The sequence below is a fragment of the Embiotoca jacksoni genome, unplaced genomic scaffold, assembly GCF_022577435.1.
Source record: "Embiotoca jacksoni isolate LCO1_2020_lvr unplaced genomic scaffold, fEmbJac1.0.p SCAF_15, whole genome shotgun sequence".
NCBI classification, from domain to species: Eukaryota; Metazoa; Chordata; class Actinopteri; family Embiotocidae; genus Embiotoca; species Embiotoca jacksoni.
The window spans coordinates 6,971,021-6,983,077 of record NW_027185285.1 but is presented as its reverse complement, the minus strand read 5'-3'; the positions used below and the strand labels follow the sequence as shown (position 1 = coordinate 6,983,077).

Here is a 12,057-nt window from a genome sequence, read left to right as displayed (position 1 = left end):
ATGAGCGCGTGTCTGAGCGAGACAAAAAGCGAATCACCTTGTTCACGTTCTATTGCAACTTACGCGAGGTAAGCGGGCGAAGGTCTTGAGATGCCATTCGACTGGACTGCCTGTGGAGAAAACACAAAAGACACGCGTCACACCCGACTTGCAGGGCCAGCACCCTGTGACGCAGTCGGTCGCGCAGTGCGGAACCGTGGCGCATTTGCACTGCGAACGCCTCAAGCCATCCCACGCGTCACCGTGTTTGGTGCGTTTACACGTTTGTGTAATCCAACACGCGGATTGGACACGCTGGTTGAACGCACGGGCCGGGGTGCGGCAAAACGACGTGACGTGAGACGGCGCGAGGAACCTGGATCTTCCGGAAATTCAAGTCTGCACCACGGTCAACTGCATCAAGTTTTCGTATGACGAGCCGAAGTGAGCGCCTCTGTGGGAGCAGGCACTCACTACTCACTGCTCACTGCTGGTTTGCTCAAGGCATCAGCTATTAGGAAAAGCAATTTTCATTTAAAAGGGTTATACATTTACATATTTTTGCAAACACCAAAGGGGACGGGGAGGAAAAAGAGCATCCGCACCTGAAAGCTCCGGGCCTTGGTTTCGCATTCGCACGAGAGAAACCACAAAACTGAGGTGACTAGCAAGCGGCACAAAACTTTTCTGTCCACTTCAACGTGCTGTGTCAGTGTCACGTTTAAACTCGCCGAGACGTGAAAAACAACGTGATTAGAATTGGGCACCAAAACTACTTGGTAAGGAAAAGATTACTACTTTCAACAAATCCACGTTGCTTTTTCAAGGACTCCCTATTCTCCTGGGTGAAATTCCTGGGTTCGATCCATCCAGTTTCCCCCCCCCAGCCCGCCTCTTTACTTGGACTTTGGCTCTTTTGTACTTTGTCACATTACTTCCTTCTCTAACTCTGGCCATGCACGTTTGTACTTTTCACACTGAAGCGCGGCAAAACACGACACTTGACGCTGTACCCTCTCGTGGTCTGATCTGTTTATTACATGAAACTGGGCTAAGAGGAAAGCAGAGAGGAAATGTTTCTACGCCACAGTTAAATATTAAAAACACACACACACAAACCCAACAGCAACTGTGGTGGAATGTGGAGATTATTCTCTTCTGCTAGTGCTTGCAAAAAAAAAAAGTGGATCTTCCTGTACACACAAATAAGGGAGAAATAACTCCCAATTCACTATATAGGCCACGCCATTTACTGTTGACCACCTTTGTGAGGTCCAAACTCTGAATGTGAAGTTTACTCTCCATATAGTTCTCTAAAAAAATCTCCATAATGCAAAAAATATCATGTGAAACTACCTGTCCACGCTTTAAGTTACACAATTTCCTAAACTACAGCCGTTAGAAAGTGTTTAGAGCCTTCTCTAAAGGTATTGTAAACTGTAGCCTGCTCGTCAGCCAAAGAGCTGAACACAAATTGCTTATCTTTCCAGCAACATGCGTTGCCCTGGATTTGAAGTTCCTCCCAGACTTCAACCTGCAGTACTTCAAATACTCCACAAGAGGTCAGTACTGGATTGAGTTGAGTGACCGACATTCCTGTCCAGAGAGTTTCAGTCCCTCTCACTGTGACTTCTGCTATTTACCAAGAGTTTCACATATTTGCTCCTCACATAGCAACAGTCACGGCGAGAAAAATAATACATCTCTTTACGTAGGTGGGCAGTTCTAATTTATTCTTCAAATAACATTCAGTTTCAGTCTCGCGCTCCTTTAATCAAAGCCAGGCAGCGGTTTAATATATCCAGTAACAGCATTCGGTCAACATGCTCGTTCACAACACGATCCATCTTCACCTCTGTTTCGCTCCGTTAAACTTTTAAGTACCGAAAGGAAGGAACGACTATTCTTCTCTTTTCACTGATACTCAATTTACATGTCAAAGATGTCTCTGTAGATCTCAATCTGTCAGATAACTCTCTCTCTCTCTCCGTCCGTCTCGATCTTCTAAATATATTAATTCCTGTGAATCGTTATCTCATCCTTCATACGAAGCACCAAACCAGTGAGGGTGCATTTTTTTCCCCCTCATGGTGACGAAGAATTCCAGAGTAACCCCACCTCCCCCAGCTCGCTTATCTATTTCCTCCTTTCACCTTTCCTCGTCTGGTCCAACCTGCAACATTAAAAAAAAAAAAAAAAAAAAAAGGCTCTGCATTTACATTCAGTTTGATGACAGCGATCGAGAGCAGAAAAAGAACGCAGGCAGAATGATCTACTAATATAGACAGAAAAAAACCAACCAGATATATAAAACAAACAAACATACAGTTTGCCCCCATTTAGTACAGATTTTCAACAGGCCCATATTTATTTAGAGTCAATTATCTGAAAAGCACATAAACTGATGAAGCACGTGTCATTATGGCAGTAATATTCACGAACGCAGAAGCCACAAGTCACTAACTAACCCAGCATACACGCACATACCAACACATGACCTCAACACGCCCACTCGTACCCCGAGCTGAATATAAACCACGGCATCCAAATCTACTGCAGCGGCGGAGAACTTTTTCCCACACGGTCTATTCTCGGATCTGTGCACACGTCTGTGTTTTGAAAAAGAGTTCGGGCCCGGGGTTTGAGAGTCTCTAGGAAAGAACAAACTTCCCGGGACGTGACCCCTCATTTACCCTGGAAACAGAGGGAGAGGCAGAACGAGTGAGAGCGATAGAAAGATGGAGAGACAAAGCGCTCAGATGGTTCAGATAAATAGACAAACATTGATGAGACAGGCTGAAAGAATGACGAGAGAGAGCGTCAACGAGGGAAGGCGGGGTTTCGGGTTCGCCCGGAGTGGAATTCCACCATAATGCCGAGCCAGTGATGGAGAGATGTGTGCCGGCTGTAGCCTGACAGTGGGAAAAAACACACACACACACACACACACACACACACACACACACACACACACACACACACACACACACACACACACACACACACACATGCGCACAAACGCTGAGTTGGCGATACTACAGTAAGTCTGCCTGTGGCTGAGGACCAAATGAGTGGTAAATAATGAATACAGCCAGGAAAGAGAAAAGTATCTCCATTTGCCATCTGACCGTTGGACATCTACCTGGGTCAAACATCACAGCTGACCAGAATAGCCGGGGGAGGGGGGGGCGGGATCTGTGTGTATTTTGTTTGCGCAACTCTTCACCGTTTCATCCTGCTAGATCTTCCATGTACATAAAAAGGCTGGAAAGGTGCAAAAATAAACAAATCTTGTGAGGTAGGTCACGCATTTCAAGTAAAGTGGAGGACTTTGGGACCAAGTTTAAAAGATGTTTGACCAATTTACTAGATATCGACCATCCAATATGTCCCTTCTGGTGCATATATTAAGTTAAGGTTAATGTAAACCAATGGTGTATACAGTTTCATTTCTTATGGGTGAGTGAGGAGGTAATGGCCCAGGATTTGATTATCTGGATTTAGACACATTAACTGGACATTAGTTGTGAAAGAAGACACCGCATTAAACAAGTATTTCTACGTCCACGCACGATAGAGTTGCATTTTGCATGGAAGTCAAGCATAAAGAAATACGTGAGAGGTCCAAATCTAACTGACCAACGTTGCTAAAAGCCTGCAGGTAGTCTCGATAAGCAGCGTGCGTGTGATGTAACACAGAGAGTGTGTGGATGATTGTGCAGAGGTAGTGTGAGAGATCATGGAGATAGGGCATGTGCCTTTGACCCTGATGTACCGCAGCAGAGGAGGGCTAAACGAGCTTTTGCAGCAGGAAACCGCAACTTTGCCTGGCACTTTGCATCGTATGCAAATGGGGGATTATTTGTAAAGTAAGGAATATACAGCAGCTGTTGGAAAGAGGACGTGGCTGAAATAATAATATTACTTAAACATATCATAAAATCATCTGTTGCCAAGAAACAGAAAGCTTCTTTCATCATTATGTTAGCAGAATATGGTGTGTGTGTGTGTGTGTGTGTGTGTGTGTGTGTGTGTGTGTGCGCACAGTCACCCAGGCTGACCCAGACCATGTTCTCACATCTATCCCAGAATTACTGCCTCTCAGTGCAGTGTAGTCTCCTGGAGACCCATTATCAGCACACCAGGGATTATTATAACAATAACAATCTTCACAGCTGTGCCTTACACAGCCTGTGTCTTCATCCCCTTCAACCATGTGAGGAAGAGTCCTGGGACTGCAAGTTGAGACAGTTTTCAGATCAAAGTTGTTAAAGATGAAACCCTTTTCTAACCGTTTAATTTCCTGAAAACACTGAGTTTCTGTGTCAATCTGAATTTAAAGTGGGTCTTCAAAGTGTAAGTAGAGCGATAAATCCATCCATCTAGTTTCTTTTACTGCTTATCCTGTTCAGATTCATGGGGGGTTTGTAAGTCTCCCGCTTCCCCTTCAGTGAGACTTCAGAGGCAGAGTATATCTAAGATTCCCCCACACACACACTAATACTTACAGACGAAGCAATTAAGTTACTCTACTCGATATACCACCTTTGCCTCAACTTGAGCGAGTAAAATCCCTGCTCTATATGTTCCTCTGAATTCATGATATTTAGTATTTGAATTTTTTTTTTGTCACATTCTGAACATGCTACTTATAAAAACAATATTAGACTGATGGCTAAACATTAAGAAAATGAGCCAGGACTCTACTCGTGACTCTACTGACACTAAACTCAGTGTGAAACTGTCCCCTCGTACCAATAATTGATTTTGTTTATTGTCTATGTCAGCCGACACTGAGAGTGTATCGAGAGTGTGATCAGGTTTCTCGGTCAGACATAAAAAGCTCATCTGATACCACACACACACACACACACACACACGTGCACCGTCATCAGCAGTCAAAGATAAAGCTGAGGGTACAGTAGCCGAGCCGCAGCAGGTATCGGTTCAGTCGTGTCACGGGCTTAAGGCAGGGCTGTGCCAGCGCAGCAAAAAAAAAAAAAAGAAAGAAAAAGAAGTCTGGCAGAAGACAGAAGACGCCGGCGCTACAGACTGACCGTGGGATCAGACGAGGAGGAGGCCGCTGAGGGCGTGGGGGAGTGGTGATGGTGGTGGTGGAGGTTGTTGGTGACGCTGGACGAGGAGTTGTTCTTGATGGCATTGCGCTGCCGGCCGTCGCGGTAGTCGGCCGGGGGGAGCACCATGGTCGCCTCGTCCGTCTCCGTGTCCTGGTGGTGGAGGTTGACCACACTTTTGCTGCGGTACGGGGCGGCAGTCTCGCTGCAGACGAACGGGAGGAGGAGGAGGGGTCGGCACGAGAGATGAGGGGACGGGGGAGAAACAAAAAGACCAAAGCAGAGCCGAAATATGTGAAGGAAAAGTAAGGATGAAGTGGAAGAAGATGAGTTGAGAGAGTAGGCGGTAAAAGAGGTGAAGAAAATGACACGTAAATAAACCAATTCAGAGACTTTTTATGTCTATGTCTCCGGGCATGTGTGAGTGCTTCTGCACTTTTATCTTCAGAGGCTGTTAAAGGGTTGGATTTTGGATTTAGTGTAACTAATAGCATTTAAGGTTAACCTATATGTTGATGTTAGGCTTATTGGGATGATGTTAAAATTAGGGATGATGAATACAGATTTAATTTGGTCAATGGAAGTTCCTCATAAGGACAAAAGGACGAGGACGTGTACATGTGTTGTTGTATCCCCCGGCGCTGGTTATAGTTTAAACTTTCTGTTTCCGTGACCAGCAGTCGTTGGCTGGCAGCCCCTCTGTGGGAGGTGCAGCACATTAAGATCTAATAAATTAATCCAACAGGGATTAGTCTCTTTGAAGGGAAGCCTGCAGTCAACGCTCTGAACCTTCTCTCTCTCTCTCTCTCTCTCTCATCAGCAGCAAAATCTACTCATCAGCACACAACATCCTGTTTCCTGATGTTTTGCGGGGCTCGAGTGAAAAGTCCAATTTTAGATCTAATTTTAAAAACAGATTTGGAGGCTACAAGGTATTCATATGAGCAAAAGATACTTTAATTAGGAGCTACGAATCCTAAAATGTCAGATCATACATCAACATTTATTACACCGTGCAGGGCAGCACACGCGGTGTCACTTTAACAGAAATATTTCACGCGACTGAGGTGAGTGACGGACGACGGGAAACAAAGGTTGGGGAACGGGAAAGTCCCTACAGGATTAGAAAGGCTATCGCTCCAACAGCAGCAACTAGAGGAAACACTGCCAACAATACAGCTGGTTGCAACACGAAACCTGCAAGTGCTGTGTGTGTGTGTGTGTGTGTGTGTGTGTGTGTGTGTGTGTGTGTGTGTGTGTGTGTGTGTGCGTGTGCGTGTGCGTGCTGGAATGTGGAGTCTCCTTACCTGTTGTTATTCACGAGCGGCTCAGAGAGTGCACGACAGTAAGATGAAGGGAACCAGCCCCTCCTGGAACACAGAAACAAAGAAGGTGAGTTAGGGACATCTGTGGTCCCCGTCGGCTCTTGCTGCACCGCTGAGGGCCTCTCCAAAGGATTGGATGGGGAGCCTTGCTGCTCCGCTCTCTATTCGGTGGCTACCTCCATTTCTTATCCTGAAGACACACATGCCTTTTTTTTTTGTCCCTTCATTGAATATTCTCGAGATATTGTAGCGCTATTAAAGTTGCTATTACAGGTGTGAATGTAACAATGGTAACTATGGTAGCTAGAATTCGTCACCAACACAAACCGCCGATAATGCCTCTGATATGAAAAAGGGTGAACATCACAAAGTCATGTTTCAAATGCCATTTTCTTTTATTATGTAGGATTATTTTCCATCTTTTCTAAGGGACAAAATAAATCATTGACTTGAAAGTATAAACTTGTGGTGAAGTGCAAAAGGCCTCAGGAAGAAAAATAAAAAAAAAAACATTCGTTCCTGCCCACACACCAAAATTAACTTGACCGTTACTGAGGTTAAAAACATATTGTGATGAAGCTCGTCAAATGCTTGAATGAGATTAAGGTGACACTGCGCAACACTTTCTCACCTTAGTAAAAAATGGGTTCTTTCATTTTTAAAACATATTTGAAAGAATGTACGCTAGGTTGAAAAGCTCGAGTGAAAAACGAGTAAGAGTGAGTCCCTATCACAAACTCAGACCAAGGACTGCGTGTCATTGGTGACGTCACGGCACAAAGCTGTTCATAATTAGTATGTAGTAGCTCAGCCTCTCCCTCAGTGTGGACGAATGTAAATATTTGCTCATGTGGCTTAAATGATAAGCATTTCCTTTGTGTACCTGCGATAAGACTCTCAAAACTGTCTGGAAACTACATATCACTCATTCACCATCACATGAATAACTGCTTTTGTTTAATCAGGGGACGGTTTCCACTGAGAACACCTGTTTGTTTTCGGTACAACTGTTGCTGCTGGCCACTCAACAGATTCCCTGCAGCAACTTGGCTTTAATAATAACTTTGCTCAAGGACACCTCACAAGTACTGTTATCCAAGTGGGTGTTCACTTTTCTCATAAACACAAGTCAGATGTGATGTATTATCTATTGTCTTTACCGTATTCTCTTTTTTACACACTGGATTTAAAGTCATCTCAGTCTTACTAACATTCATTCGATCAATAGTGTGAGTGGGTATCTTGGTATCTTGAGTGGGTGTTGCCAGGTGAGTTGCTGGGAAACACTATCAAAGCTGATATAAAACAAAAGGGAGATACCCAGCGAGAGACCCAAATGCATCAAAGTCAAACCTCCTGCGGGACATGAAGGCCATCTTGTCAGATGCTTTGCTCTAATAAACATAATGATATACACTTCTTAAGCCTTTAGGCACAAGTTTTACTTTATGGCCGCCTCACTTTTGAAAAGCAACTCGGAAATTATTCCTTTTTGCCCTTGATCAATTATTTTTTATATATTTGTCAGGTAATTTCCCTGGATAGCAATATAGATCAAACCTGATAAATGATTAAAATTCCAAAATACTCTTTCAAGGGCTTCAGATCAAATCTCTGTTTAGAAAGTCAGACATCAGAGACCTGAAGAGCGAGTTTGGCTGGTGCCTATCTGTGTGGGGGAGCAGCTAGTACTCTGAACTTCTCTCTCTGCCTCACTCCAGTCTGCTATCGTACATCCCACCCTCAGGCCATACTTTACTTTGATTTCCTTATCAGTGAGTGTTCCAGCTCAGGCAGCACTTGACAAGCTGGGAGCTGTGTGCACGTACATGGTCAGCCTAACAATCGGGGTAGGGACCATCTGGTCAGTTAAAACAGTGCAGTCCACCTGACTCTAAGGAGGATGGAGGAACATGACAAGGATCTTAGAAACTGATGAGGCAGGTGGTGATGGAGGAATGAAGTCTTCTCAATATAGAATGTAGCCAAGACACGTGATTGTGATCGTGTACGTCGCACATGTGATCATGTACAGTACTGTTCCATAAGATGCATCGCATGTTGTTCCACTCACTTTCCATTCTTCTCCAGTTCACCGTACATCCATCCGTCTCTCTCGTCGGGGATGAGCAGGACAATGATGTCTCCCTCGTCAAAGCTGAGCAGAGTGCTGTTGTTGCCGGCAGTGTGGGGAAAGATGGTGCGCACGCGTGGCCTCTTCACCATGTTGTTGAGGCCTGTGGCGACGGACACAGACCTGGCGAGGCTGTTCTCCTCGCTGTTCCCGTGGTCTGAGGAGGAGGACAAAGAGAAACAAACCCTCAGAACGCAACAATAAGACTTGACAAGAATAAGAAGACCAACAGGTCTGTACGGATCCACTGCTGATTTGAGCTTAATGGTCACATCACCATATGAACATGCTCACAACGACAAACATGTCAGTCAACGTTGATGTTCACCGGGCATGTTTACTGAATTCTGCAAATTAGCAGTCAGCATAAAGTACAGCTGCAGCTAATTGGAATATCATTCGTTTTGCAGGTATTTGGTAATAAACCAAAGTCCTGGACAAATTTGACCCAATGGTGGAGCGAGATGAAAGGTCATTTTGACAGTAAAAGTAGCAGCTGTCTCAGTAATACCAAAACATGGCATGTCAAGAACCAAGAATTGCTTAGTTCAGGGGCTGAGGGGCAGGATTACTATGTGACCACCATAAAAAAAACAAAAAACAACCAGAATGGACAAAAACAAACAACAGTTGTCCAAGACAAACGGTCTTTTTTCTTGTACCGTGGTCCTCGATTTAAATCCAAAATACACTCAATGTAGTCCGCCGTTGTTGCTACTCTTAAATTGGTGCTGGGGTTGCTGGGAAAACAGAGATGGATACAGACATATACAGTGAAGTATTGGCGTGGTTCTGAAGCCCAATTTTTAGAGGGTTCAGAAGTTGAACCAACTGCTAACCAGCACGAGCAAATTTGCATTGGTGGAAAAGTTGCCAAAGGAAATCCATACTGCCATACCCCTTAAAAAAAACACAATGTAATACTATATATTAAACATTAGATGCAACTATTTCATCACTAGATACATTTTTGCAATGTCGATACAGCAGAATTGCAAAGAAAGATGTGATACCCAGATCCAAACCCAGGTGAAGCTGGTATGATTGTTCTACGGAGAATAAAGGCCACGTTTCAGGAAGCAATGGAAAGTTTTCACGTTGAAGCTACAATGGCACATGGGGAAGTGCGAAATGAAAACCAACGCCATATAAAGCCATGTCACCTGTGCTGTTCTTTGTAGAAGAGGTTACACTGGAAGTGTTGTTCTCCTGGGTGAACATACCAGCCAGAGGGCTGATATGAGCCTTCAGAGGTGGAGCCGGAGGAGCAACGATGTTCTGCCACAGCAAACACATAAATATATATATTTTTTAAACATAGGTTTTCTCTACTAAAGTTGGTCAGAAATAAACATGATTAAATACTCAATCTGAGCATATTTATCTTTATATAGCACATGAAGCAGCCTGCTTATATCAACTTGACAGCTTAAAGAATATTCTCATTAGTAATATGCAGACGTATACTGCCGGGCGCTCTGCAGTCTTCCCTCCAGGTGGAGTAATTATTAGGTTTCCATCATGTAATGATGACACATTGTTTTCTACTACTGGACTCCGGTACAGTATGAAACGAGACGGCAAAGTATCTAGCACTGAAAAACATCTTTGATTGTCCCTCTGTCCCCCCCATTATACCACGCTGCGTCGTGACGGGGAGGGAGAGGGCAGCGGCGTGATGGAAACTGTCGTGCGCAGTCCTTCAATCATCGACAAAACACTCTCGGGCATGTCGGTGGCATCGTTGCACTGGTCCTGCCAGCTGCTCAGCTTTGCCGTCAGTATGTCTCTGGCCTATCCAGCAGCCATGGGAATAAGAAAAGATATTCAAGGAAAACATGAGTAATCAATAGAAACGGTGCACACTTTTCCATCACTATGGTAACGTGATACATTGTGGAGATTGTGGGTTTTGGAATAAATGATTCTAGCTGATGCTTTGGTTTGATTTAAAAATGTTGAAGGTGTTTTCTGAAGAGTATAATACAGTATAATAGTATAGTATAGTATAATATACTCAAGGTCTACAGTTAGAAATCTTGGTGACCTTATAGACTCAAATTAAAACTAACTTGGTGTAGTGCTGCCGGAGCACAAAAGAACAAAGCTCTGCCACTCTTCTTTTTTTTTTCCAAAGGAGAAAATAAAATATTCAGTTATCTTGATAATATTGAAATTCTTTTAAATCTTGTAAGTGCTTCAACATCCAGTCATCTCTAAAGTGTATGTCATGAAAGACTAAAAAAAAAAAAAAAAAAATAGAATGGTCAAAATCATCCTATAGACCTTTGAGGTGTCACGTCAACCTGAAGCCTCGTTTTGATCCGCTACCGTTTTCCCTGTTAAAGTTGCTTCATTACGCGTTAATACAAAATTATTGGGCAGAAAACCTTTTATTTCTTATCAAGGGTTTTATTGCGAAACATTTATAGGAATGTGTTGTGACTGAAATGGGATAAACGCACTCCGGTTGCTCAAAAAAAATAGCACTACACCCTTTAGACTCACAAAAGATTACTTCCTCAACAGCAGCAACAACATAGAAATGAATGGTGTTATGTTAAAGGAAGCGATATTTTATTCCAAACGTGATGCGCGGTAGGAGTATCCCGTACCTTGTCATGGAAGGACACGATCTGGTAGGAGAACATGCAGTGTTTGTCCACAAGGAAACAGAAGCGTCTCTTCTCCTCCAGCAGAGCCTCCTTACAGCCGTCCGCGATGAACAACTGCATGTCCATCTGTCGGCTTGTCAGTGTTTCCAGACACTGACAACATACGCACACGTACACAGGGGAATTAGCATTCATCATTATTGCACGTCACCTCAATCACTTCACATACACATGCACATCTGTGCACAGATGAAAAAGCAAAAAAGCAATAAATACATTTGAATTAATCAGAATCAAAAGGTTTGACTTGTTTTGAGCGCTGTCTTACAAACTCCATCTCGAATAGATCATCTCACTGTCTTATCTCGCCATGCACATGTTTGCAGCCATTGTCGATCTATACACAAACCCAACAAGGGCAGATTGTATAAAAGGAGCAGTGCTCTTGTCTGAATAACCTTATCTCTCTCACGCAGGGGAACAGGTGCCATTAGTTTACAGTTTACTGTATTGACAGACTGGATGGCATTTGGTGTTTAGTGAAAGGCCAGAGCAACAAGATGAAGAGTGGACGAGACAGAGCAGTCACAGTGAGAGTCAGTCTTATCTACGCGGACAGCTGGGATTGTAAAGGGGTCAGAAGGCTACTGAAAGGATCCAGTGCGTGTCCATGTGCATTTATGTGAAAGTGAATGCAACAAAATCTTGTTTAATATCTTGGATTATTTGACTTTTTGGAGGAAGGACAAGAATCAACACAATAAAGCTCCGTACGGCGTCATTTCTAGTTGTTACTTGCGTAAATGTAGATGAGAACTGAGGGGGATAGTTTCAGAGAAAGCAGAAGCCATTATGTATTTTATTAATGTATTATTGTTGTGGTGTTAATCTAAAATAGTTACGCAGGGTCCTTATGTGTCCTAGTGAGC

At 43.7% G+C, this 12,057-nt stretch overlaps 1 protein-coding gene across 1 annotated transcript in view; it reads right to left on the bottom strand.

Annotated features, from left to right (window-relative positions):
- baiap2l1b (BAR/IMD domain containing adaptor protein 2 like 1b) overlaps positions 1 to 12,057 on the bottom strand; it is a 30,320-nt gene that overhangs the window by 1,236 nt on the left and 17,027 nt on the right. The window contains exons 7-13 of the mRNA XM_069149177.1: positions 11,129 to 11,281; positions 10,152 to 10,307; positions 9,677 to 9,791; positions 8,454 to 8,670; positions 6,362 to 6,424; positions 5,037 to 5,259; positions 64 to 110 (exon numbers count right to left, since the gene is read on the bottom strand). Coding sequence (XP_069005278.1) covers positions 64 to 110; positions 5,037 to 5,259; positions 6,362 to 6,424; positions 8,454 to 8,670; positions 9,677 to 9,791; positions 10,152 to 10,307; positions 11,129 to 11,281 — 974 coding nt within the window. The remainder of the gene's footprint in view (positions 1 to 63; positions 111 to 5,036; positions 5,260 to 6,361; positions 6,425 to 8,453; positions 8,671 to 9,676; positions 9,792 to 10,151; positions 10,308 to 11,128; positions 11,282 to 12,057) is intronic.